Source organism: Hylobates moloch, unplaced genomic scaffold (genome assembly GCF_009828535.3).
Source record: "Hylobates moloch isolate HMO894 unplaced genomic scaffold, HMol_V3 SCAFFOLD_4, whole genome shotgun sequence".
NCBI classification, from domain to species: domain Eukaryota; kingdom Metazoa; phylum Chordata; class Mammalia; order Primates; family Hylobatidae; genus Hylobates; species Hylobates moloch.
The window spans coordinates 155907840-155935042 of NW_026652279.1; the positions used below are offsets into that span (position 1 = coordinate 155907840).

At 40.0% G+C, this 27203-nt stretch overlaps 1 protein-coding gene across 2 annotated transcripts in view; it reads right to left on the reverse strand.

Annotated features, from left to right (window-relative positions):
• ABCC4 (ATP binding cassette subfamily C member 4) overlaps positions 1 to 27203 on the reverse strand; it is a 287148-nt gene that overhangs the window by 5450 nt on the left and 254495 nt on the right. Inside the window, exons 27-30 of one of the 2 annotated variants that reach the window (XM_032151108.3) lie at positions 24117 to 24206; positions 18784 to 18956; positions 18191 to 18296; positions 9125 to 9259 (exon numbers count right to left, since the gene is read on the reverse strand). In XM_032151108.3, the coding sequence (XP_032006999.1) occupies positions 9125 to 9259; positions 18191 to 18296; positions 18784 to 18956; positions 24117 to 24206 (504 nt within the window). Of the gene's footprint in view, positions 1 to 9124; positions 9260 to 18190; positions 18297 to 18783; positions 18957 to 24116; positions 24207 to 27203 lie in introns of those variants that run through there. The other variant, XM_058438015.1, reaches the window with a different exon arrangement.

Below are 27203 nucleotides of genomic sequence, written 5' to 3' on the forward strand. Positions count from 1 at the left end.
CCCCCACACCCACACACCCATATACACCCACAACCCCCCACACACACCCACATACCCATACACATACACACCCACAACTCTCCCCGCCTCCCCCCCACCACACACACAGCCTCTCTGGGTCATAAGGTACTTCTACGTTAAGCACAGAAAATTCCCTTTAGCCAGAAACAAGGCCCTAGCCACAACTATCCTGCAACTATCTGGTCCAGGAAGAGTTCGTTTTATTCATAGGTGAGGAGTAGGAATAATAAAAATTATTATTATAATTTTAAGAGTAGTACAGAGCCTGGAAATTATACAAATAAGTAAGAAATGAAATAAGATAAACACATGACAAATGTTGAGCACATAAAGTTTATGAATATAATACATTCAAAGAAAATGCAGCAGAATGATCAGGCTATGCATAACAGAGATGCAAAAATACAGGAAAACATGGCAGAGCAATAGAAGATGCTGAAACATGAGTTGACAGTGGTCAAAAGTAAAGTGGAAGAGAAAAGTGAAAATATCAGAGAAATGGGCTGGGTGCAGTGGCTCACACCTGTAATCCCGGCATTTTGGGAGGCTGAGGTGGGAGGATCACTTGAGGCCAGGAGTTCGAGGCCAGCCTGGCCAACATAATGAAAACTTGTATCATATAATGAACATAATGAAATCTTGTAAAACTACAAGAATTAGCCAGTTGTGGTGGCGCACACCTGTAATCCCATCTACTTGGGAGGCTGAAGCATGAGAATTGCTTGAACTGGGAGTTGGAGGGTGCAGTGAGCCGAGAGCATGCCACTGCACTCCAGTTTGCGGAATAGATGGAGACTCTGTCTCAAAAAAGGAAAAATAAAAAATAAAAAATAAGTGGCATTTCTACTGAAGGCAGCACAAAGATTAGCCAATGCTGAAACAACAGTATGAGACACAGGATAGGACTGAGCAAACAAAGAAAATAATTAAAAGTTAATAAAGAACTAAAAAGGATTAAGGAGAAAATAGCTTTATAAAATAGACAAAGGACATAAAACATACACAATAGATATTTGTAAAGAAGAGAATATAATCAAATAAAAAAAATTCAAGGATATAATTCAAGTAAACTTCCAGAAAAAAAAGAAGACTTGAATCAAAAGTCTGAAAGACTGCACAATAATGTCCTAGGAAAACTAATGACCCTTTCAGCATACAAGAAAAAAGATCTGGCTGGGCATAGTGGCACACATCTGTAATCACAGCACTTTGGGAGGCCAAGGTGGGAGGACGGCTTGAGCCCAGGAGTTCAAGACCAGTGTGGGAAACATAGTGAGACCTCATCTCAATGGGGGAAAAAAAAATTAGCCAGGCATGGTGACATGTGCCTCTAGTTCCAGCTTTAAGGGAGGCTGAGAAGGGAGCATTGCTTGAGGGGGGGAGGTTAAGCCTGCGGTCAGCTACTGTTCCACTACTCCCCACCCGGGAGAACAGGACAACAACATTTCAAAAAAAAAAAAAAAAAAAGAAAGAAAGAAAAAAGGCCGAGTTATGTCAGATGTGGTCATAGACGTCTCCATATGAACAAACAACACAAGAAGACCCTAGAGCAAAGGCTGCAACATACTAAGTGAAAGAAGGTGTGACCCAATAATTTTATAACCACCACTTTTAAAAATTTTTATTTTTATGTTAAATTCCAGGATACACGTGCAGAACGTGCAGGTTTGTCACATAGGTAAATGTGCGCCATGGTATGGCCACCACATTTAAATCAGAGGGGTAACAAAGATTTCAGACATGCAATAAGTCAGGGATTCTAAGTTCCAAAGAACTTTTCCCTTTAAGATGGTATAGAGCATTGTTTTGCAACTTTTTTTTTTAAACTGCCACCCACAATAACGGGTGGCACAGTTCACTGTACACGGGGACTTGGTACACATCCACTACCTCTATCTGTATATATACTGAAAAGCATTTCAAAAAATATTACCATTACTATGAAAGATACATGTTATTTTTCTTCCATTCCATTCTATTCTATTTTACATCTTAAAACACGCTAGTCATGATGGACCAAATTGATTTCACAGCACCACTAATGGGTTGTAGCCTGAAGTTTAAAAAGTACTGAAGGATAAACTTTAGCTAACTAAAAGATGGAGAAAGTATCATTTAAAGGAAAGTCAAATAACAGAGGCTTAAGTATATTTGGGGTTTGAAGGCAAATAGAAGAAAAACTAAGCTAAAATTTGGTGGTAGGATGGAGACAGAAGTGTATTTATATTGCCATTGTTTATAATGGGGAGTCAATAAAGAAACAGCATTTAGAGGAAACAAAAGGAACATGTACAAAACAATATTCAAAGAAACAAAAATTATCTACTACAAATTAAAAGGTAAAAAGGAATACTAAAAACTGAAGCATAACATGACAGAACAAAGATAAAACATACTTATAATCTCAATAAATGTAAATGTACTAAAATTATCTATTAACAGCAAAGGCTAAGATTAAATCTCAGAGTAAAACCTAACCACGTCATATAGAGGAGACACACCTTTGGATATTCAAAGACAATCCCATATATAGCAGACAAAGAAAATGAAGTAAAAGCATGCGACCCATTGTAGTTTTGAACCAGCGTGGATTTAGGACCAAAACCATTACATGAATCAAAGAAAGTCATGTTAAAATGGCAGGAAATATAATTCACAGTGGAAACCCAAGTTTCGAACATTTGTGGACTGAAAACCATAGCCTCAAAGTTACCAAAACAAAAATGACAGGTAGTACAAAGAGAAATATGTACAGTATGAAACTAATTCACCTCTAGATGCAAGTCACAGAAAACAGACCAATATAAATAAGGATTAATAAGAATGTAATTAACAAAGTAGAACTAATTAAACCTTATTAAACTCTATACCTGAAACAGATAACATCATCTTTTCAATGCCCAAAGAACATCTAGAAAAGCTAGGACACAAAGAAAATTCCAAATGGATAGAAAGGATATGGATGACATGCAATGAAAATGAAACTGATGAGTAAAACAGAAAAGAAATGAACAGAAAAAACAAACCACTACCACCAAAAAGTTTTAAAAACTTCCCTCTTCAATAATTTCTGGGCCAGAGAAAATTAAAATCCAAAATTGCAGAATGTATAAATAAAAAACTATGAATGAAAGCAATACATATCAAAACCTACAGAATATGAAAATTCACAGCGTTAAAGTACTAAGGAAGAAAGAATGGATACAAATGCATTCAAGAAGAAGCAATAAGAAAAACCAAAAAACAAAGATAATAAAAGCAGAAACTGATCAACTGGAAAACAGAATATAAACTAGTAAATAAATCTGGTAAGTTATTCACCAGGAAAAAAAACAAAAATAGCTAACTTAATTGGAAGTTAACTGGGAAAAGCAAAAAGTACAGAGTGGAAAAAGTATAAATACTAGGTAGCCATTAAAAAATGAGGTAACTGGCTTGGCATGGTGGCTCACACCTGTAATCCCAGCACTTTGGGAGGCCAAGGTGGGTGGGTTACCTGAGGTCAGGAGTTCAAGACCAGCCTGGCCAACATGGTAAAAACCCGTCTCTACTAAAAATACAAAAAAATTAGCCGGGCATGGTGATGGGCGCCTGTAATCCCAGCTACTCAGGAGGCTGAGGCAGGAGAATCAGTTGATGGAGACTGCAGTGAGCTATGATTGCACCATTGCAGTCCAGCCTGGGCAACAGGAGTGAAACTCTCTAGAGAGAGAGAGAGAGAGAGAGAGACAGAGCTAATAAAAAATACACATACATAATAAAATGAGGTAAATATATGTATTGATATAATATGGAATATAATATTAAGTGAAAAACCGTAAAGAATAGCTAGCATTTGTGCTCAAAAACCAGAAAAGCTATATATGCACATGTGCTTGTTTATGCACAGAATACATCAACAAAACTGGAGAAGAAGGTGCCAGGGCTGAAACCTGGCAGAGGAACTGCGTGATGAAGGGCAGGAGTGGCAGAGTGACTTACTTTTTACTTATTAAAGTTTTTTGCAAAACTATCAATGCTTTGAACTTTGAAACATGAGCATATATCATTTGGTAAGCTGATTCTTAAAAATAATTTGTAATTATTTAGTCTATAAAGCTACAAAACTTTGGATACTTCTTTTGCTATTATTGGGAGCTAAGAGTTCAGTCTACAGTCTTAAAAAAGTACTGAGCTTTTATCCCAATAGCTAGAATTCGATTATATTTGTAAAATGCCTTATATTCTTTGAATCACTTAAACATACACTATCTCATTTAATATATGTTAACAGTGAAGAAACTGGAGCAGTACTGCAATACTGGCATGACAGGTGAGGCCTCTGAGGCTCACAGGCCTTGGGTGACTTCTTTAAGGCCATTGGCTGCTAAGTGTCTCCTCTACCTATTCAAACAGGCCCCAGGCTCCTAGGATCCAGGATGTCAGGATTTCATATCTATCTATCTATCTATCTATCTATCCATCCATCCATCCATCCATCCACCCATATTTTTTTTTGAGATGGAGTCTTGCTATGTCGCCCAGGCTAGAGTGCAGTGGTGTGACGTAGGCTCACTGCAACCTCCATCTCCTGGGTTCAAGTGACTCTCCAGCCTCAGCCTCCCGAGTAGCTGGGATTACAAGCATGCACCACCATGCCTGGCTAATTTTTTTATTTTTAGTAGAGATGGGGTTTCACCATGTTGGCCAGGCTGGTCTCGAACTCCTGACTTCAAGTGATACACCCGCCTCAACTTCCTAAAGTGCTGGGATTACAGGTGTGAACCACCACACCTGGCCAGGATTTCATAACTTTTGAGTTGTATCTGGCGATTTCATGAGTGCACAAAATGGCACCTCTGTTACTCACTGGGAACCTCCAATTAGGTCGGCTTCATCAGGGAAGACAATGATTGACATTTACCCTCTGTTATGGGCTGATTTGCATCCCCCTAAATTCCTGTGTTGAAGTCCTAACCCGTACATCAGAAAGTGACTGTATTTGGAGGAAGTCTTTAAAGGTGTAATTAAGTTAAAATGAGGCCTTCTGGGTGGGCCCTGATCCAATATGACTGGTGCCTTAGAGAAAGAGCTGATTAGAACACAGACATACACAGAGAAAAGACCCCGTGAACAGACCCCGTGAACATACAGCCATCTGCAAGCCAAGGAGAGAGGCCTCAGAGGAGAAAGCAGCCCTGCTGACACCCTGCATCTCAGACTCCAGCACTGAAGTGTGAGAACATAAACTGCTATGGGTTAAGCCACCTAGTCTGTGCTACTTTGCTATGGCAGCCTGAGCAAACCAGTGCACCCTTCAGCTTTATGTACCTGAAATGTAATTATGTAATTTTAATTTAATATGTAATTGAAAATGTAATTTTAATTTAATTTAAAATATTAAAATACTTTCTGAGTCATCTGCAAAGCTCAGTCAAAAGAGAGACTCAGCTTTGCCTGCACCAGCATTTTCAGGAAAGCAACTCCGTGGTCAAGAATACGTGACTTGGAAGTACCTTTTCCCAGATGTTGAGTTGTCCTTCCAACAAATGAATTCTAATCTGTGAGAGCAAAAAGCTTGTTGATTTAGACTAATCCTCATGGTGTTACAGTTGTGAATGATGCATTGATATTTGATGCTTGCACATGTAAAAGGTTGACACTCTGACAGCTTGTTCTGCTAAGAGGACTAAGTGTATGCAGAAATGTCAAGAAGATATTCAACTTGGATGAGAATCAAGCTGTGTATTTCCTTATGTCTTTCTGTAGAGGTGACCTGAGCCAGTGGTTAGGCAGGACTAAAATCCAGGAAGGAAATTCTGCCACTGTGTGAATTTGGGCGACTAGCTGCATCTTGGATACCAAATAAGACAAGGAGCAGTGTTTTCAGGCTTGACACAGAACACTATCTAGGGGGACACATCGGCCTCCCCCAGCAATCTGCCTTCTGTTCTCCACAGACCAGCTCTGTGTCCACGTGAAGACTCATGACCCAACATCTTCATCAATACAGTAAGACTTACAGACTGCTGTGAGGATTAAGTAGAATCATACATGTAAGAACTATGTAAACAATGTAAAATAAATTATAAAGAACTACACGAATGTAAGTTACCATTAGTATTGTTGAATTAGATGGAAGATTACTGGACCAGTAATTGAGATTTCAAATCCTACGACCAATGTCGCTTTCTACATGTATGGTATACTTGCATTAAACATTGATTTAAAAAAAGATTCCTAATTCTGTCTCTGCTATAAATTAGTCTGGGTCCACTTACTTCTTGGGGCCTTAGTTTCCTCATCTGTAAAACAAAGGTGAACTGTATTATCTTATGTTAGTTGGAACATGCTAAAATTCTATGACCTATTTCTTACTACTCCATCCCTTGATAATAAATAACATATTTTTTAAATGGGTATTTTGATATATAGATAGGGACACATCTCTTTGACGTGAAATGCCTGAGGTACCAAAGAACAAAAAGGGTTTTTGAGGTTCCTGGCTCTTTTGTGACTAGATTATACAGGGAATCCCAAATGATTGATGGGGTTTTATGAGGGAAGCTTTGGCTGGGAGACACTCTAGAAGATAAAAGTCTTCTGTAAATTTCAGGTATAAAAGAAATACAGTGCTTCAAGTACAGCTTCCCTCCTTATTCATACACAATGTGATTCTTATGAAAATTCAGAACACAGATTTTGTCGACCCTAAAGCCAGGCTTGAATCCAAACTCTGCCTATAATTCTGCTAGCTACGAGATCGTGGGCAATTTCCTTCCCTCTCTACACCTCAGCCTCTTAAACAGGCATAATGAGAAGTGCACAGTGCACATCTGCCACATATCATCACCATCATCATCATCATCACCATCAGGGCTAGCACATCAATCAAATCTCTGCTCTGCTCTATCCTTTGGTTTATATTATCAATGACTAGGGGCATGTTTAACGTATTTGTTAGTGCCCAGCATAATGCTGTGCACACAAAGGCATTTACAGAACCGTTTTGAGGATGAATGCAGGATTCAAAGAAGTATCTTACAGACAGTTGAAAGGACAGTTCCTCACTTCTATGGAGAATGAGAGGAAATAGGAACTGAAGGCAACCTAGGTCTTATTTGGATAAATCTTTAATACAGAAATACTGTTAGATATGGGAATGTATTTTCTTTTTCTTTCTTTTTTTTTTTTTTTGAGACGGAGTTTCGCTCTGTTGCCAGGCTAGAGTGCAGTGGCATGATCTCGGCTCACTGCAACCTCCGCCTCCCAGGTTCAAGCTATTCTCCTGCCTAGCCTCTCGAGTAGCTGGGACTACAGATGTGTGCCACCACGCCCAGCTAATTTTTGTATTTTTAGTAGAGATGGGTTTCACCATGTTGGCCAGGATGGTCTTTATCTCTTGACCTCGTGATCCACCCGCCTCAGCCTCCCAAACAAAGTGCTGGGGTTACAGGTGTGAGCCACCACGCCCGGTCTTTTTTTTTTTTTTTTTTCTGAGATGGTGTCTCGCTCTGTCACCCAGGCTGGAGTGCAGTGGCACGATCTTGGCTCACTGCAACGTTCAAGTGATTCTCCTGCCTCAGCCTCCCGAGTAGCTGGGATTACAAGCATGCGCCCCTACACCCAGCTGATTTTTGTATTTTTAGTAGAGACGGGGTTTCACCATGTTGGCCCCTATTTTCTTATTCTGTTGTCTGTAATAGATATTTAAAATATTACACACAAACAAGCTATTTTATTCTATCTACAGTGTTGAAAACCTGAAAAATATAGAAAACGATGAAGAAGGAAAATCATACCCATATTATAATGCCTACAGATGAACAGTTTTGATGCGAGCCTTACCATGTACTGCTAGAAGTCTCATTCCACCCTAAGCCAAGAACATCAGATGTTCCTTCCCTCTCTCCATCAATACAACTCTCACCTCACAGAATTTTAAGGAAGAATTACAGGTGACCTCGTGACATCTGGCTAAGTCCCTTAAATCAAACTGCAGTTATCACATCCGTAGAATGAGATACTTCCACATCACCATTGTTGGAAAGAGATCACGTAGCCTGTGTGTCTTTAATGCCTTATAAACACACTTCAAGGATTATTCAGGCTATAGCTATAACGTATTATAAATTCTTGATTTGTCCTGATGGCTATTACATCTTTTTTTTTTTTTTTTTTCGTTTTTTTTTTTTTTTTTTTGAGATGGAGTTTCGCTCTTACTGCCCAGGCTGGAGTGCGGTGGTGTGATCTTGGCTCACCGCAACCTCCGCCTCCTCTGTTCAAGTGATTCTTCTGCCTCAGCCTCCTGAGTAGCTGGGGTTACAGGCATGTGCTACCACTCTCAGCTAATTTTTGTAGTTTTAGTAGAGATCGGGTTTCTCCATGTTGGTCAGGCTGGTCTCGAACTCCTGACCTCAGGTGATCTGCCTGCCTCAGCCTCCCAAAGTGCTGGGATTACAGGCATGAACCACCACACCCGGCCTGGCAATTGCATCTTATAGAAGGTAGAGGAAGCATATGGGCTATATGGGCCTAATTCTAAACAACAAAGAATGAGGGGGAAACCCAGGGCAACAGTGAGAGTATTATGTAACAGTTTTCTTTACAAACAATAAAACAGAAACCAAAAGCAATCTAGGTAGATCTAGGTAGAACATTTTCTAGGTAGATCATTCTAGAACAATAAACAATATCCCACACTTTTTGCTCAAACCCTTAAACCTCCTGTATGTACCTCAACAGCATTTGCCTATCAATAAGAATGAAATGCAATGGGTCTGCAGAATATGAGTATTATGTGCTCTATGCCTTTTTCTATGAGAATCTGAACCCACAGAGTCTAAATGCGTAAAAAGTCTGGTCTAACACCTCTCCACTTCTTGGGCACATGGTTGAGTGTGCACACACTCAACCCCCCCCGACCCCTACCCGCTTCTGCCAACTCTTTGCAGACCTGACTTCAACCCGGGACGTGCTGTTAAGGCCCAGTCATGAAGCTTTGTCTCTGCAGGCTTATAATTGAGAAGGGTACACAGTGCTTGTTACCATACCCACGGTGCCAAATTGTGCGGAGGGAGCCGCTGAGACAAACTTTAATTACAACTCCTTGGAGCACGCTCACCTGTTTTGCTGTTTCAGTGAGGGCAGCGGCTTCTGCTTTGCCCAGTTGTTGCACCATCTTGTAAAATAGGCTCTCTTTATTTTGCAGCAAAACATACGGCTCATCATATTCTTTCAGTCTTCCTGAATCTAAAACCTGTTAATCAGCAGAAAGAAACCCATTGAAACACAATGTTTTGCAGTAACATATTATAACAGAGACAATATTTCGGAAAGGGGCAGGAGAGGGAGAGAATCTGTTTGGGTGGTAGGCCTGGATGGTGTTTAAATGGTTTGATTACCCTGTTTTACGAAGCAAACAAAGGCCTAACCTGACCTTTTATTACTATAATGTTATAGGAAAGGAAGAAAATGAAAGTTCTAGGCTATTATTCTGGGCACTCAGCAGTCCTGTGGCATTTTATATTCTGCCAAAGGCATTTTGGGTTCTTATCATTACTTAGTGCTTTTAACTCTCAGACTCTCAGCATTGAGGGGTATTTATACATATGATCAGAGTTGGGAAACTTCTTGATTTAAGAAAGTCAAATTCAATTTATCTAAAAGGTAGGGTAATGTCATAAAAAACAGATGGGAGAGACCTGACAGTAAATTAATTGCCGAGCCAGTTTCATAGACTCTAAGCAATATTTGGAAAAGAAGTAAATGTTTCTGGAATTTCTTTCAGGTTCTAGAACATGTCAGCTGCTAAGAGGGGCTAAACTCTGAATGGTGAGGTTAAGGTAGATTCTGAAATCGGCTCTGGGTGTACTTTATTATTCCGAGAGAGAAAGGCTGGTCAAAAAAGCTGTTATCTAAGCAGCTTTAGCATAATTGCCCTCTGCACAGAAGAAATCTCTAGAAATCCAATTTTCTCTTTGGATAAGACTAAAGAAGCAATTAAGAAATTGAGCTCCAAGTTCCTGTGATCACAGCCCACATGGCACATGGGGCAGCCCAATCTGCATTGCTGAGGGCTGAATATCTGTTTTCCCAATCACCTTTCTTTGCTTCTTTCTCTTTCTTTAGCTGCTTGCCTTTTAGCTGCTTTATTGCTCATTAATATGTCCACTGGAAATTGAAAGAGGGAGGAAGGGGCTCTTAACTCTGCATTTCTACTTATTAGTGGCTTTGGTTAATGGTTTCAGAGGGAAGAAAGAGTCTGAACAATTGGCCCAAATGACGTACCTAGGAAAACAGTTCTGATGTTAAGTGGCACTTAGTTCTTCATTTAGGCCGTATTTAGAGTAAATTTATCTTAAGAGAATATGCTGAACCTCCAAACAGGACACAGGTTGTTTTTCTACATGTAGGCATTGCGGTTAATTCCGTCCCATGGTATTTAATCGGACACATTTATTAAGCCTCATAAAGGGAATTTTCCTGTTAATCTTTTGTTTACTACTGTGAATCACTGCTAAGGGCAGCTTTCTCAAAAGAGTTCAAGAATAATTGAATCTGTCACATCCACATAATAATTAAAATGTCCTATAATTTGGCATGCCAATTTAGATACCCCAAATGTGTAATTTTACTTAAGCATAGCATTACAGAGCATAACCACTCCTCCTGACAAGGAAGAAAAAAATCTGCAATTTAAAAATACAGGTCTCTCTAATGCTAAAGACTAAGTAAATAAGTGAATCAAATTACTTTCTAAAATGATTAAGTTTTAGTCTGCAAAAGCAACAAGTAAACTTTTAAAAATTATTCCCACAGAGTTGATAGTGAGTTCTCTGTAAAGACTTTACATAATGTTTAATGGAAAGGAAGTCCCACTACTATTTGGTCCTTATCCAAATTCCTACTAAATTTATTCACATTTGAGTGACTAGTAAATCGTTCCAGATTCCCTCTCATTGTCTGAAAACACATGAATGCCACTGAGACCTGGAGTTCTCAAAATTGACCAGAATCTAAAAAGGCAGAGCCAGGAAAAAAAAAATAATGTTCTCAAAAAGCATTATTATTATTAGATTAATAATAAAAATGACAGAAAGATCATTTTGGTCAAAATACTTTAAGCCTTATAAATATCAACAACTTAGCAACTGCATTTTATTTGTTAGGAGAGTTTTTGAGTTTAGGGGTGATAAAACCACGACCTTAATAATTTACTAGAACTTAAAATTTTAACTTCTATAAGGTTTCACACTTAAAAAATATAAAATAAAACCAACCTCTTTAATACTTTTTTGATACGCATTAAAACAAAATTAGGCCAGGCGCAGTGGCTCATGCCTATAATCCTAGCACTTTGGGAGGCCAAGGCAGGTGGATCACTTGAGGCCAGGAGTTCGAAACCAGCCTGGCCAACATGACAAAACCCCATCTTTACTAAAAATACAAAAATTAGCTGGGCATGGCGGTGTGCAACTGTAGCCCCAGCTACTCAGGACGCTAAGGCATGGGAATCACTTGAACCCAGGAAGTGGAGGATGCAGTGAGCTGAGATCATGCCACTGCACTCCAGCCTGGGTGACAGAGTGAGACTGTCTCAAAAAAAAAAAAAAAAAAACCCAAAAAATCCCAAATAACCCCCAAAATATAGTATCTTATAATGAACTGGATTATCACAGCTGCAGATGAATTTGCAAGATTTGAGACAAGGCATCCCTGGCATATAAATATGACCTAACAAAGAGTATGGCTACCATAAAAATCAATGAAAGCACCCCATAACTAAAATATCAGTTTGTGGGAAAACGAAAATAAAATGGGTTGAACATGCTCTGCTTTTACAATCATCACTGAAAACTCCCAAAATAGAATGGATAAGGTAATTTGCTTCCTTCCATCCATTCATCCAATATTGAGTGAATGTCTGTTTCCAAAGTACCGTTTTAGGAATGGGAGATTCAAAGATGAGCAAGAAACAGTCTATCAAGATGCTGACAGCCAGAGATAAAGATGGAAGTGCAAATAAGTTAAACAACTTAGCCTAGGCTGCACAAATCAGGAGATGGCAGAGCTGGGATTTGAACCCGGGTGTAAACCTGTCTTCTTTCCTCTTCATGTGAGTTCCCAGAGGTACATTATTATTTACTTTCAGTTTCTTTGTTTTCAGAAGTAAAATATGGGCAATGAGAACTGTAAACAGTTAATTTTCTAAGACACTTTTTTATTTGGATAATAACGGCATATTTTAAGAAAAATATGCCTGCAAGCATAAAAAATTCACCTATTCACTTTCCACTACAATTTGAGTCCTATTATACCCAGGACTCAAAATTATTTACTGTGTGCCTGGCATATACTCACAGAAAAAGAAGACAAATTTTTTGTTGTTGTGGTTGAAACAGAGTCTCACTCTGTTACCCAGACTGGAGTGCAGTGGTGCATCTTGGTTCACTGCAACCTCCACCTCCTGGGCTCAAGCCTCAGCCTCCCGAGTAGCTAGGACTACAGGTGCACGCCACCAAAGCCTGGCTGATTTTTGTTTTTTTTGTAAAGACGGGTTTTCGCCATGTTGCCCATGCTGCTTTTAAACTCCTGAGCTCAAAGCGATCCTCCCACCTTGGCTTCCCAAAGTGCTGGGACTACAGGCGTGAGCCCCCACTCATGGCCCAAGAAAACAAACTTCATTAAAGTTTCAGGATTAATAATGAGCAAGTGACACTCTGCCAAAACACATTGGAGGAAAATGGAAGTGAACCTTCATGAATTCCTGAATTTATTCAGCACACATTTATTGCACACTTACTGCATTCATGTCATTATGCTAGATGCTGTGGAAGAGGCAGAGATGGGTAAGTCCCAGCCCCTCCATTTAGGAAGCCAACACTCAAAAAAAAAAAAGACAGAAGAAAACACTCAAGTGACTAGAATGCCAGAAAAAAGGCAAAACAAGTGGGAGTTTAGCAACAGCAGAAGTCACCTCTGGCCAAAATTTCTGAGGAGGAGCTTCAGGGAGGAGAAAATAGCAAACTGGGCCTTGAGGAATGGATAGACTTGGACACGTAGAAATGGTGGTGGAGGTGAGGGGTGGGAGGACAGTGGTCATTCCAGATGCCAAGAGGTCTGACAGCTCACCTATCACTTCCTCAAGGGCAGGGTTATGTGATTGCTCTTGTTCACTGTTGCATCTCCAAGGCCTGGCATTGCACATGACGTGTGAGCAGGCACCCCATGCACACTGGCTAAAAGTTAAATGCAAAGGAAGTAAAATTCAGGGCACGACTGGGTGACTGACCAGTGGTGCAGTCTGGTAAGACCACAGAGTGAGGTCCGGCAGAGAAAGAGTATAGCTAGCCCCGGGAAATAGATAAGGAAGGAGGTATAGGGATGCCAGGATTCAGGCTATAGCCTTGGAGGACCACATGCCTCAAGTTGATGGCTACAGACAAGAGAGAGAAAAGCAAAACGGAGACACAGCAGGAATGAGGGCAGAGGCTTAACTCACAAATTAAATATTGGAAAAGAGAAAATAAGGAACAATCAGATGCTACAAGGGCCAAGTTAGGATGCACATGGAAAAAAATGCTAAGAATAGAACTTTAACCACTTAGCCTTTATACATGTTGAGTACACTTAGGAAATGCCTGGGACCAGAAGTGTTTCAGATTTCAGATACTTTTGAATTTTGCAATGTTTGCATCATACATACTTACAGATTCAGCATACTTCATCTGAAAATCCAAAATCTGAAATGCCCCAATGAGTGTCTCCTATGAGCTTCACATCAGAGCTCATAAAGTTTCAGATTTAGAAGCATTTCAGATTTCAGATTAGGGGACTCAATCTGTATTTACTGATTTGACCAAAGATTCTAGATCTTTTACAACAAAATAAAGTGACTCTGAATTTTCTTTTTGTACAGAAAAAGGGGTATAATCTTGAATTTGTATCTTCATATCTTTTGTACCTACATGAAAACAGTCCTGAAATCTCCTGCTCGGTCCTCACCTTTCCTCTACCCAAGTAAAACCGTAAACTATGCCATGCATTGATGTTGGTCCCATGGCCCCAGGATCTCTCCAGCAATGCAAACCTCAAATCACTTGCTCTCTCCAGAAGGTCAAGGAAAAACACATTATACTGGAATGCATTAGTCAGTTACGCAGTTACATAAGCTCAATGAAGATGTGTTTATCAGGCTGCATATCTGCAGATATTCCAGGTAGCTGTCCTAGATATAAAAATTAAGTGAACCAACTGTAAAACAATTTAATCCATTTAATTGGCAGGATGCCATTGCTGATAGTGGGGTGACCTCAGAACAGGAGAAGGGCAGGACAGGGTGAAGGATAAAGCCTGACCATAGGAAAAGAAAAGCTCGGAACAGCTTTCACTATGGCAGCAAGCGATACAGAGAAACCCCACTTAGCAACAGGCAGAGTGAGGGTGGGAGGGTTTCCATTTCAGAGGTCGGTTCTGGGCCGCCATGACAAAAGGGGTGTACGGAGAGTCATCTGACGTTGGAGATTGGTTCCCTCACTGGTAAAATGGGTGCCTGTGACTCTTCTCTGGGACAAGACACTACGGCATGTGGCAAGGATTACTTAAAATCCTGCCTCAGGTCTTGAAACAGTAAATGATTCTTCTCACCTGGGGAAGATGAAGGGTAGGTCCCAGTGACCCACTCAGCCACTTCCCCAAAGCTCTGCAATTGTGTGTATTTATTCTCCCAGTTTGTTCATTTTTTATTTTTTACTTTTTGAGATGGATCTCACTCTGTTGCCCAGGCTGGAGTGCAGTGGCGCGATCTCGGCTCACTACAACCTCCGCCTCCCGGGTTCAAGAGATTCTCCTGCCTCAGCCTCCCGAGTAGCTGGGATTACAGGCACACGGCACCATGTCCAGCTAATTTTTCTGTATTTTTAGTAGAGATGGGGTTTCACCATGTCGGCCAGGCTGGTCTCGAACTTTTGACCTCAGGTGATCTGCCCTTCTCGGCCTCCCAAAGTGCTGGGATTACAGGCATGAGCCACCGCGCCCAGCCCCAGTTTGTGCTTTCTACCTTCACATTAGTTCTTTGTCAACCTGAACACTTTAATTAAATGTCTCAGCATATTTTTCAAGAAGTAATTTTTCCTCTTCTGAAATGTTCTAATTGTGGCCATTGTCGGTTTCTTAAAGAGAAGTTCCATGAAGATGAAACATAGAATTTAAATGAAACTCAAGTTAGCTTTGAGTTGTGTTTCTCCAGCTGGTTCTGTTAGAACGATTTCTAGTTTGTTTTCTCTGAGGAAACTCTACTAAAAAGAGATTTGGGTTTAGAAAGAAAGATATACATTATATACCCATAAGATTGCCTACAAAGAAAAGAGCTACAATCTGAATTTCTCAGTCCTGGTTTTGGTTCTCTGTAATTCACTCCCGAAGAATTCTCTAACTGCAGATTCGCTTATTCCTCGTTCACTCACGCTACCGAGGAGAATCCAGAGCGTTGTAAGGACGGGTGTACAGGGACTGGAGGAAAAGACTGTGCTATTGGCTGAAAGGAAAACAAGTCACAAGTAACCAGCTAATCCTAAAAACTACAGGGAGGAAGCTGTCTTTAATGTGGAGATAGTGGTGCGTATTAGAAAAAAGAGGATTTCTAATTTGTCTGTCTTGCTCTACTGTTTTGTGGCAACTGAGCAAATGAAGATTAAATTAGCTGTCATTAAGACTACACCACGTTTAATAAAGTTAAAATTGAGAGAACATCTTCATAAAATAAAATTCTAAGCTTAACACATTAATGGCGCTTAATGAACCAAAACTGGGTAAATCCCTTTGGAGAGTCAACACATAAACAAAGCTATTAATTAGGTCACAGTTGTTTCCCAACAAGCCTTTTGCTTGATTTACTTACAGTAAACAAAACCGTATCCATCCGTCTTTGTGGGGAAGTATTCACCAATGCAACAAAATGTAATTATTACACCTTAAGCACTTGCAATTACACGACTGTATGATGACAATAGTGTTGGTTATGTCCTTCATTAACATCTATCACTTCCCCAGCCACTCCCTGAGCCTGCCCTCTGGAGCACTGAGCTTTGCAGCTGATTCACTTGTCTCTATGTTTCCACAGCTTTCAGAATAACAGAACAGAACATGTGTTTTCTGGAACGGTATCTCTAAAGCAAGCAAGGGAAAAAACAAAAACAAACAAACAAAAAAAAACACCTCCAAAATCAAAGATCTGAGAAAGAATGGTATTTATGATGTTCCCCCAAATTGAAAGCTGGCTGATGATCAGAAGCTCTAGAATATAGGAGATGCTTTCAGCTAGGAGTCGAGGGAACAGAGGCCAGTTCCCAATCTCAAGCTACAGAATGCATGTCTCCTGGGTTCCCTGAGGCTGAATCCTATCATTGCCTGTTAAGAAAAATTGGAAAACAGTTCTCACAAAGAATTCAGAGCTTGTAATAAGACTCCTTACTTAAATTTATACCTCCTAGTAGGACTTCCTGTGATGTCACTGGTGACCTCGTGGCAAGGGAGCCCTAAATGGAAGATCTCCCAATATCACTGGAGATATTGCCATAGTTGGAGACACTCATGGAGTTGGGAGTGAGAAGGAAAGTTCCATGCTGAAATGCAATGTCACCTCAACAGTTATATCCTCCAAGGGAACGCTCGCCCTTCCCTTCTCCAAATTTACTTCTTCCAGGTCTTCCTCACTCATCCAGATAGTCAGGTCCCAAACAGAGAAACCGGGACTGACTACCCCTGTCTTCCCTCAGATCTCACATTCAATCCATCACAGTCCATTTGCTTTACTTTGCTATTTACTCCAAATTTATCCATTGCACCATCTTCACTGCTCACATCATAGTCTATGCTGCCATTGTGCATGGTGTAGAGAGGGCATGACCACAACAGTGAATGCTGCGTTTGATGAACTGAAGGACAATAACTAAAGGACTGTGGCTTTTACTACAAAAGAAAGAGAGTGAACAGAGTGAGGAAAGGCTAGAAACATAGGGAGGGGCCAACTGTAAATTGCTTTGTAGAACCATGTTCAGAGTTTAGATGAAGACATTAATCAAGAGAGAAAAAAATTAAGGTTCTCAAAATCTACCTGGAGGGACTGGTATATAAAGCAATAAACTAATGGGCACATTTCAATAATGGTAACAGCGCTGATGGATCAAGGGGATGCTTGTGAACTAGACATTTATGTGGTCAGAAGCTGATTGATCAGATTTAGGAGTGACCAACTGACTTGTCTGGCAAGTTCTGTCCTTGCTTGCTGTCTCTCTAACTAATCAGACCTTCTAAGTTGACAGCATTTCCAAGCATTAGATAATAAAAGGAGTAGCTATCATCAATGCTGCAACAGCAAATCCCAACAAGAAGTCTATATGATACATTTAGATTACAGGCGCCTGCCACCACGTCCAGGTAATCTTTGTGTTATTAGTAGAGACAGGGGGTTTCACCATGTCGGCCAGGCTGGTCTCGAACTCCTGACCTCAAGTGATCTGTCTGCCTCGGCCTCCTAAATTGCTGAGATTACAGGTGTCAGCCACCGTGCCTGGCCTTGCTTCCTAAAATTATCACTGTTTCTCTTCATTTCCTAAGCCCTCCAATTCTTATGTAACAAATTTCCTATGTTAAATCCTTTCTGTTGGAATCATTTGTTTTTCTGGCTAGGCCCTCTCTGAAAATAATTTGTGATGGATCTTCTCATCTCTTCCCCCGTGACACATATCTTGTGAACGTCCCAGCAGCATAGAAGTTCTGCAACATTACCCAACAAGCCCCTTGCAGTATATAAAAACCTAAATCTTTCATTAAGGGGACCAAGAATGCTGAAACAACTGTGACAGTGATGATGACTGTGATCTTCTATTGATACTACTCTGTAGTACGACAGTTAGCATCACAAGCTGAATCTTAGATTTGGGATATTTTCATGGTAAACTTTTAACATATGATTTTTGCATACAATCATATGCAAAGAGATACATTGGATATATTGTTAGTAGCCCTGAGGGTGTAGTTAAGCATATGAATTACTGTTGGGAATGAGAGCCAAAATTAACAGAAAATTAACTTACTAGGGGTTTCTATCAAGTTTTACAAGGAAGGAATAAACTGAAAAAGTGAACATAATTGGGAGCAACAGGAATTCCACAGGTGAAGGACTCACCATTATCTTGTCGCTGTCAATAATGGTGTTCAATCTGTGTGCAATGGTTAGCACGGTGCAGTGGGCAAATTTCTCCCGGATTTTTTTTTGTATTAACTCATCAGTTCTGCAATCAAAGAAGTTAAGTTTAATTCCGTAAAGATGCAAAAAGTAGACTTAAGACTTAAGAAGCTCTACTGCACAATAGAGATTTTTTTTTTTTAAAAAAAGATCATATATATTCAATGTTTTAAAAATCATGTTAAAATGTTTTAGGACAATCTTATTCTTTAAAAACAAGTATAAAAACCTATGTAGTAATTTACTAATTTTCATAAAACAATGAAAAATATCTTCCCTCCAAATTGCTTAAAGCTGATTATTGGGAGTGGATTTGAGGAATCTAGCTCTCCTGGGATACTGAATAATATCACTGACACTGGAAAACATGTTTGGGTTTCTTCTTCTGTTTTTTCAGAATGAATGTTATCCATGTTAAAATGTTATCTCTGGGGCAAACAAAGCACTTAGAAATATTTCTCAGAATCATTCCATGTTTCCCATTTACACACTTAAAATGTGGACTCAAGGTTACATGGACCTCAGCTTTATACCTTGGATCCACATTTGCCGTCGCTTCATCAATAATCAATATCTTATTTTTCCTGAGAATTGCCCTGGCAAGGCACACCAGTTGTCTTTGTCCAACACTAAAATTGGATCCTGATTCTGCTAATTCAGTATCCATTTTACCAGGAAGATCTTCAATGGTTTCTTTAAGTTGTACCTGTAGATGTACAAAGAATAATGACTGCTTATCATTCAAGCCGCTATGGAAGTAGTCAAGCCTCACAGACATTAGAACCTTCAAGTCCCTTCTCTCGAGAGATATAACTTAAGTGGAAACATACATGAGGCTGAGAGTTACCTCTAGTTAATGTTCAATGAGAAAGATGGTAGAGTCTACACAAAACGGAAATATTCTGACTTAAGAGAACAAACAATGGAACCCAAGATGCTCCTTTATCACCATCAGCGAGCACAGTCTGTTCATGCAGGGTCATGTGTTAATACTGCCTAGGAGAATTTCATTAAGAAAAACACAGTCTGATCAATAAAATTATTCTATAAGTAAAATACAGAAAGATTAAAAAAATCCCTTCTTAATTTTTAGTTAAAAGATTACAGAAATTTAGAGAGACAAAAAGAGTGATGGCTGCCAAGGGGCTGGAGGATTAACTGTAAATGGATACACAGAAATTTCCTGGGGTAACAGAGATGTTTTAAAACTGGATCCTGCAATGACTGCACAACTCTATAAATTTACCAAAATCACTGAATCACTTCTAAAGGGAGCATTTTCTGCTATGTAAATTAGACCTCGATAGAGTTGGTGGAAAAAAATCATATCAGTGTCCCCCAGCACCTGAACTCCCTTACCAACAACCAACATGACAGCCACCAAGAACCCCTCTTCCAGGGAGGGAAGGAAGTTTCTCAAAGAATGAAGCTCATGCTCCCAATATAGAGTCTGAAAAAAAGGTGAAAGGATCTTTCTGGTTGGGTCAAGTTTCCCAAAGTACATTTTGGAGAGGAGTGAGTATAACTCAAGGGAAAATTTAAAAAGAAAATTACTGCAGGAGGTATGGTCCTCCAAAGATACCATCTTATAGGAACTTTACCATTTTGGAAGGTTTTTTAATCAACTGGAAAAGTTAAAAAAAATACAAATGCAAACAATGGGAAACTGTGCCTCATTTGTTAGGAAATCAGGAGCTTATTCTTGGGCTGGTCCTTTCCCAAGTTTAAGTCTCTATCGCTAAAGCAGGTCGGTGCATTTTCTTCAGTCTAATAAATGTTTTGCAGTGAATGAAAACTCATGAAAAACAGGACACAATATAACATCTTGCCCCAGACGATGGGGATAGATGATGTTGATATTAATGTATCTTTATAAAATTGTAGCTATAAGATGATCTGATACTACATTGGGTGGTGGTTCAGTTCACTAATGTTTGTTTTGGAGACATTTTATAGAACAAGAGCCAAACTCAGGTGACATTTGAGAGCTATAGAGGAACCAAGAGTCAATACACTTCCAATTAAGAGATCAGCAAGCAGATAGATGAGTGATGGCCAATAAGCAGATGTACAGAACTACAATGCCCAACAACAAAAAGCCAAGAGTAAACGGGCAACATTGTCATGTACCTTAAATATGGAAGCACACTTCTATGAATGTGATCAAGTTGTACTCATGATGGAAGTCCAACTCCAAGAAACAGGAATTTTGAGTTAAGATTAAATATGGTATTGATATTTGGCATTAGCATGCAAGGTAGGACATTAAAATCCGAAGTGTGAGATTTGGCTCGTGGTGCAAAATGTTACCCTGAAAATTATAGGATGGAATATGTCATAGCTTAGTCAAGCCCTCTCCATTACAAGGAAGAGCACTTACTGAGTAATCTTTTTATGAAACATACTCAGAGACCTATATCCCATGTGATGGAACTGATAAAAAGTAGATGTTGGCAAAGTTTTTATTAGCTTTTCCTTCTGAGTTGATTTTGACAACACTGCTAAGTGCAAAAAGGTCTGTTCTAAGACTTGCAGCCAGATTTGAAGAAATAATCTCACACCTGCCCTTGATTAAGGTGCCATCCCATCATTCTTCTGGGTTTTGACCCTCCTTGAGGTTATCCACATTGACTTGATGAAGAAGAGGGTTGTGAGGTGAAGAACAACAAACACATTTCCCAGATAACAGTGTCTTCTGAGACTCTGTCATCATGATTGAATCAGGGATGGTTATGAGAACGATATGAATGTGTGGCCGAGTACAGTGGCTCATGCCTGTAATCCCAGCCCTTTGGGAGGCTGGGGCAGGCAGATCACCTGAGGTCAGGAGTTTGAGACCAGCCTGGCCAACATGGTGAAATCCCATCTCTACTAATAAAACAAAAAAAAAATTAGCTGGGCATGGTGGCGGGCACTTGTAATCCCATTAGGAGGCTGAGGCAGGAGAATCGCTTGAACTGGGGAGGTGGACGTTGCAATGAGCCAAGATCGCACCCCTGCACTCTAGCCTGAGCGACAGAGTAAGACTTTGTCTCAATTAAAAAAAAAATGATATGAATGTGAAGGCCCTCTGTAGTGTTATCACACATTCAAGTTATGGTTAAGTATTAGCACTGAGAAAAAGACAACGGAGACAGTGGAACACAGTGACTAAGAGTGACAACTGGGGAAATTGAAAATATATTAGACAATGGTATTACATTATTCTTCAATTTCTTCAGTGAGGTAAATAACTGTATTATGTCATGTAGTTGAACGTTCTTGTTCTTAGGAGGTACATATACATATTTAAGGACAAACTGCAACTTCACGGAAATGTCTGCAACTTACTTTCAAGGCCTATAAGAGAGGAAGCAAATGTAGCAAAATACTGTATTAACAAATGGTGAATCTTGGAGAAGGGTATGTGTATGTTCATAATACTATTCATTTGACTGTTCTGTGATTTGGACATTTTAAAATAAAAAATGGAGCCTTGAAGACACACAGCATGGGTATGAGTCCTGCCTGGCTCTGCCAACGGGGCAAGTTCCTGAACTTTCTCTATCTTAGCTTCCTAATTAACTTGTAAATAAGACCATACTAAGATTATTATGAAGATGCTTATCTCCTAAAATTGTTGGAGTATAAAATGAGTTGGTATGTGTAGCATTTACAATAGTGCTTGGTACCAAATAAGAGATCAATAGATAATATCTATTCTTTTTTCTTTGTTTGTTTATTTTGCTCCTTCCTGGACGATGAAATACTGCCTATTCTTTTTTTTTTTTTTTTGAGGTGGAGTCTTGCTCTGTCATCCAGGTTGGAGTGCAGTGGTGCGATCTCAGCTTACTGCAATCTCTGCTTCCCGGGTTCAAGCGATTCTCCTGCCTCAGCCTCCCGAGTAGCTGGGACTACAGGTGCATACCACCACACCTGGGCTAATTTTTTTTTGTATTTTTAGTATCAGGAGGTGAAGTAATTGACCTAATTTAGAAAAAGAAAATCCCCACGGGTTGCTGGAAAGCAGGGTGGATGTGTAAGGACTTGGCAATGACATGCCTTCAGAAACAAGAATTACTGGCAGGAAACCATCAGGCCTCCAAGTCTACTTGCTCACAGTCAAAACCCATCTATAAATTAAAGATTTCAGAGCTATCCCTGGAAGGGCAACAATAACAAATGCACCAATTCAAAACAACAACAATAACAATAGAGAGAAATTAATCTCTGTCACTCAGGCTGGAGTGCAGTGGTGCAATCGTGTCTCACTGCAGCCTCGACCTCCAGGGCTCACAAGATCCTCCCACCTCAACTCCCTGAGTAGCTGGGACTACAGGTGCATGCCACCACATCTGGCTCTTTTTTTTTTTTTTTTTTTTTTTTTTTTTAGTGGAGACAAAGTCCACTATGTTGTCCAGGCTCCACACTTCTTTGAAATGAAGAGATCAAACATATTCATACATACTTATTAATTGCTTACTTTTTTTTAACTTTTAATATTTATTTATTTATTTATTTTGAGATGGAGTTTCACTCTTGTTGCCCAGGCTGGAGTGCAGTGGCACGTCGGCTCACCACAACCTCCGCCTCCCAGGTTCAAGCAATTCTCCTGCCTCAGCCTCCTGAGTAGCTGAGACTATGGCTAATTTTGGTATTTTATAGACACGGGGTTTCATTGGCCAGGCTGGCTGGAACCACCTCGGCCTCCCAAAGTGCTGGGATTACAGGCATGAGCCACCGTGCCTGGCCGATTTTTATTTATTTTTATTTATTTATTTATTTTGAGATGGAGTCTTGCTCTGTCGCCCAGAAGGGAGTGCAGTGGCGCGATCTCAGCTCACTGCAACCTTGGCCTCCCAGGTTCAAGCAATTCTCCTGTCTCAGCCTCCTGAGTAGCTGGGATTACAGGCGCACACCACCATACCCAGCTAATCTCTGTATTTTTAGTAGAAATGGGGTTTCACCATGTTGGTCAGGCTGGTCTCAAACTTCTGACCTCCGGTGATTCACCCACCTCAGACTTCCAAAGTGCTGGGATTACAGGCGTAAACCACTGCGCCCAGCCTTAAATGCTTACTTTTTAAAAGCAAAAGACTAAACTAGGTCCTGTGAGGGATTACCAGTTTTACGATATGGTTTCCTGCCGTCAAGTAGATGGGCACGAATTTGCAGAACTAGGCTGAACACAGAATATCAGTGTTAAAATATACAAACCAACAGCACCTTAATAGTCAAAGTCCTTTTCATGCAAGGGTGAGAAAATTTCAAGAAGTGGCCCAACAGGAACCACATAAATAATAGAAAAATCCTCTAGAAATCAACACATTAGTATAAAAACTTAGCAGAGGCTGCAGGGTTCTGTTACCTGCGTTAAAATTACATGTTTGCCAATAAATAATTATTATCCCATTCCAACTGTATAATTTACCTTTATAAACACTTTCTTACAATACTTCAAAGCATTTCATAAATATGATCTCATTTATCTTTTAGTTAATGAAAAATGACTATGGTCTTCCCTTATTAGAAATTCCCTAAGAACAGAGCAGTAAAATAAATGGTGCAGAGTAACTTAGTCACTAAAAGGATCTCAACTCATAAATACAACTTCTAGTTTAACGCATTGCTAAAGACAAATAAAACAACACCAAACTGTTTTGGACAATAGGAAGAAAATTAAAATGAGAACAAGGGAAATTTTATTTTTGGTTTTCATCATCATCAGTATACACATTTTAGCATATCCACGGCCTCAATGATCTCCTGGGTGGTGAACAAAGTTAGTTAAACCACTAAGCTCCTCTTAATTTCCTGCACTGCTGTAAAGGTACATATACACATACTGATGCTAACAAATTAAAGATAATTACATTTTATCAATTACCTCTTGTAAGGCATTCCACAGTTCCTCATCTGTGTGCTCATTAAAGGGATCCAGGTTTTTCCTCATTGTTCCAGTGAACAAAACAGGTTCCTAAGTGCCCAAAACAGTCACGGTCATTACCACAGACTCTTTTCATTTTATTCCAATACTAACATCAACAATAGAATTAAGATACCAAAAAATAAACATGATAATCATTAATTATAGCGTTACAAATGCCTGTTTACAAAACAACATATCTATTAACGTTCCACTGTACAAAGCGTGCTCCAAAATACCTTCCAGACCACTGAACACTAATAAAATTGTTGCAATGTGCTATCTTAAGAAGAAAATGAAAAATACAGGCCTGATGTTAAAAACTGCTTTCCTGGTAATATTAGCTTAACATGAAATATAAGGATATAATTATTCGAGGGTCAACATCAAGAGAGCTACAGAAATTAACTACCAATCGTGTAATACTGGAAAATACCAACAGCATGATTAAAGTTTGTGCTTCAAAGCCAAATTATTAAGTATTTTCCAATTTACACTAAAGAATAAATTAGGATATTTTCTCCATCGGCAAAACAGTTTTCCAAGATTAAGAATCTCTCTCCGGGCACAGTGGCTCATGCATGTAATCTTAGTATTTTGGGAGGTCGAGGCAGGTGGATCACCTGAAATCAGGAGTTCGAGACCAGCCCGACCAACGTAGTAAAACCCCGTCTCTACTAAAAATACAAAAATTAGCTGGGCATGGTGGCACAAGCCTATAACCCCAGCTACTTGGGAGGCTGAGGCAGGAGAATTGCTTGAATCCAGGAGGTGGAGGCTGCAGTGAGCCGAGATCGTGCCATTGCACTCCAGCCTAGGCAACAAGAACAAAACTTCATCTCAAAAAAAAAAAAAACAAAAAACAAAAACAAAACAAAACAAAAACCTCCAATGTCAGAATGGGACATCCTTTTTTTTTGGGCCAAAGGAGATCTAAACAATTGGGGCCAGAGCACCTCTACTTATGAAGGGATTGCCTCTGATTTTGCATCAGTGAATCCCCACATTATCTCATTTGTGCATCAAGGTTACCTGGGTCACAGAACCTCATTATTAACTAAGAGAGCAGGGTTACCTGAAAACCACTGTGAAGGAGGTCATAATAAAATTACATCAATTTAAATAGCTGTTCCTATTCATCTGCTTCAGGAGGATCCCACAATTAAATCGCTCTTGGAATATCAGCCTCTTCCTGGATTTCAAGAGAGACTCTTGAACATAAGCTTAGGTAGGCTGTGTGAAAGTTTTCTTCTGGTAGCTGGGTGTGGTGGCGGGCACCGTAGTACCAGCTACTTGGGAGGCTGAGGCAGGAGAATCACTTGGACCTGGGAGGCAGAGGTTGCAGTGAGCCAAGATCGCATCACTGCACTCCAGCCTGGGCCACAGAGCAAGTCTCCATCTTAAAAAAAAAAAAACAAAAACACAAACTTTTCTTCTGGAAGGTTCTAATAAGCCCGGCCATAAGGATATAGGAGCCCCATCAACTGCTTTCAAGGATGGGGGCAGAACAAGGGGATGCACAGATGTGGGAACAAGAGAAGGTGAGACTCTTCCACAGGTACTGGAGAAATGCTCAAGGGAACCACTGGCCTCAAATCTCACCTGGCTTTGGGGCAGGACTGTTCCTCCTCACTTCCCAAAAGCCTGAGAAGAGAGATGAAGGTGGTAGACTTCTTTTTTCTCCAGCCATAAAGAAAAATGATACCCAGGGAGGCTCTCATCCCGTTCCCTGTCGTCTCCGTTTTAAGGCTGGTGAGGAAGAAATAGATGTAGAAGGCAGACAGGGTGCCACCAAAAACATAAGTCCTCAGCAAAATGCAAAAATGGAAACGATGGTAAAATGGGCACTTTGTGTGTATAAAGCTGATAAAGTGGTCAATATCCTTTCAAAGGCACTGAAAAGTCACTGGTCACATGATGTTTCCGAATTACCAAATGGAACTGAAAAATTCCAAGAGTCCCATGTAAGGTCTGTCTTAAAAGTACCCAACTGAAGACCAAAACCTGAACAGCCATCTAAACAATGGTGAGAATTTCTTGTGAGGGGAATAACCATCATTCTGGTTATTTCAGAACCAGACTTGACTTACTCTTTGTAATGATCAACTCTAAAATTCCAACCTCTGCCTCTCAGGTCCAAGAGGTAATTCCTTTTGCTTTCGTTGTTTAAATGAGGTATACAGAAATAACGTGGCCAGGAGAGGGGTGGCTGCAACTCCTTCCTCTCTCTCCTTGATGCTCCTCCTCCTCCCCACAAGGCCTTAAACTGAGGGCACAATTCCGTTCTGTGGCTACAACCCAGAGACTCTTTGAGGATTATGTGTTTGAGGAGATAAAGGAGCTAAGAGGGGAATGGGTTAAGAAATGGGTTTTGAGCCCATTTAGAGCTGTGAGACGCAGTTCTTTGCTTATAACAAGTCCATTACCTTGCCTATGACGGCCTATGGTACCCGAACATTTTTTTTCCTTCAGGATCCTCTCCTAGAGAAAAGTCACACACATTACCAGGTCTAGGGTTTGACTGAGTGTCTGCCTAGGTTTTCACAGTATGCTCTAGAGAGATGATACCTAAACTAACCTATGAACAAATTTCTTTGCATTTTAAAGACTGATTGTTCTGCCTCTGTTGAGCGATGAAAGGGCTCATGGCATTAGCATGTTTCGGAATAGCGGTTTTGGTGGCTCAAAAGAACAGGCATATGAGTGTACAGTTCAAGTCCAATCATCCTGTCTTCCAAACTCCAGGGCCCCTTGCCTGTCACCTTCCTTACTTTCTTCCTTTAGGAGGGAAACTCCTTTAAATGGCTGAATCCCTCCAAAGACCAGCGGGAAGGATTAAAGTGTGATTCTTCACAGGACCTTGAATTGCTCAATTCGAGCCAACAATGTCTGCAGCTACTTTGGGCTGAGCTCTAAACCTTGACCTCAGATACTCTGCAGGACCTATGGAGGCTCTGCTAATTATCACCAACCATCATTATTGGCTTTTTTTTTTTTTATTAAAAAGGCCAAAATTTAAGATTAAGCATTTCCCACTGCCATAAAGGT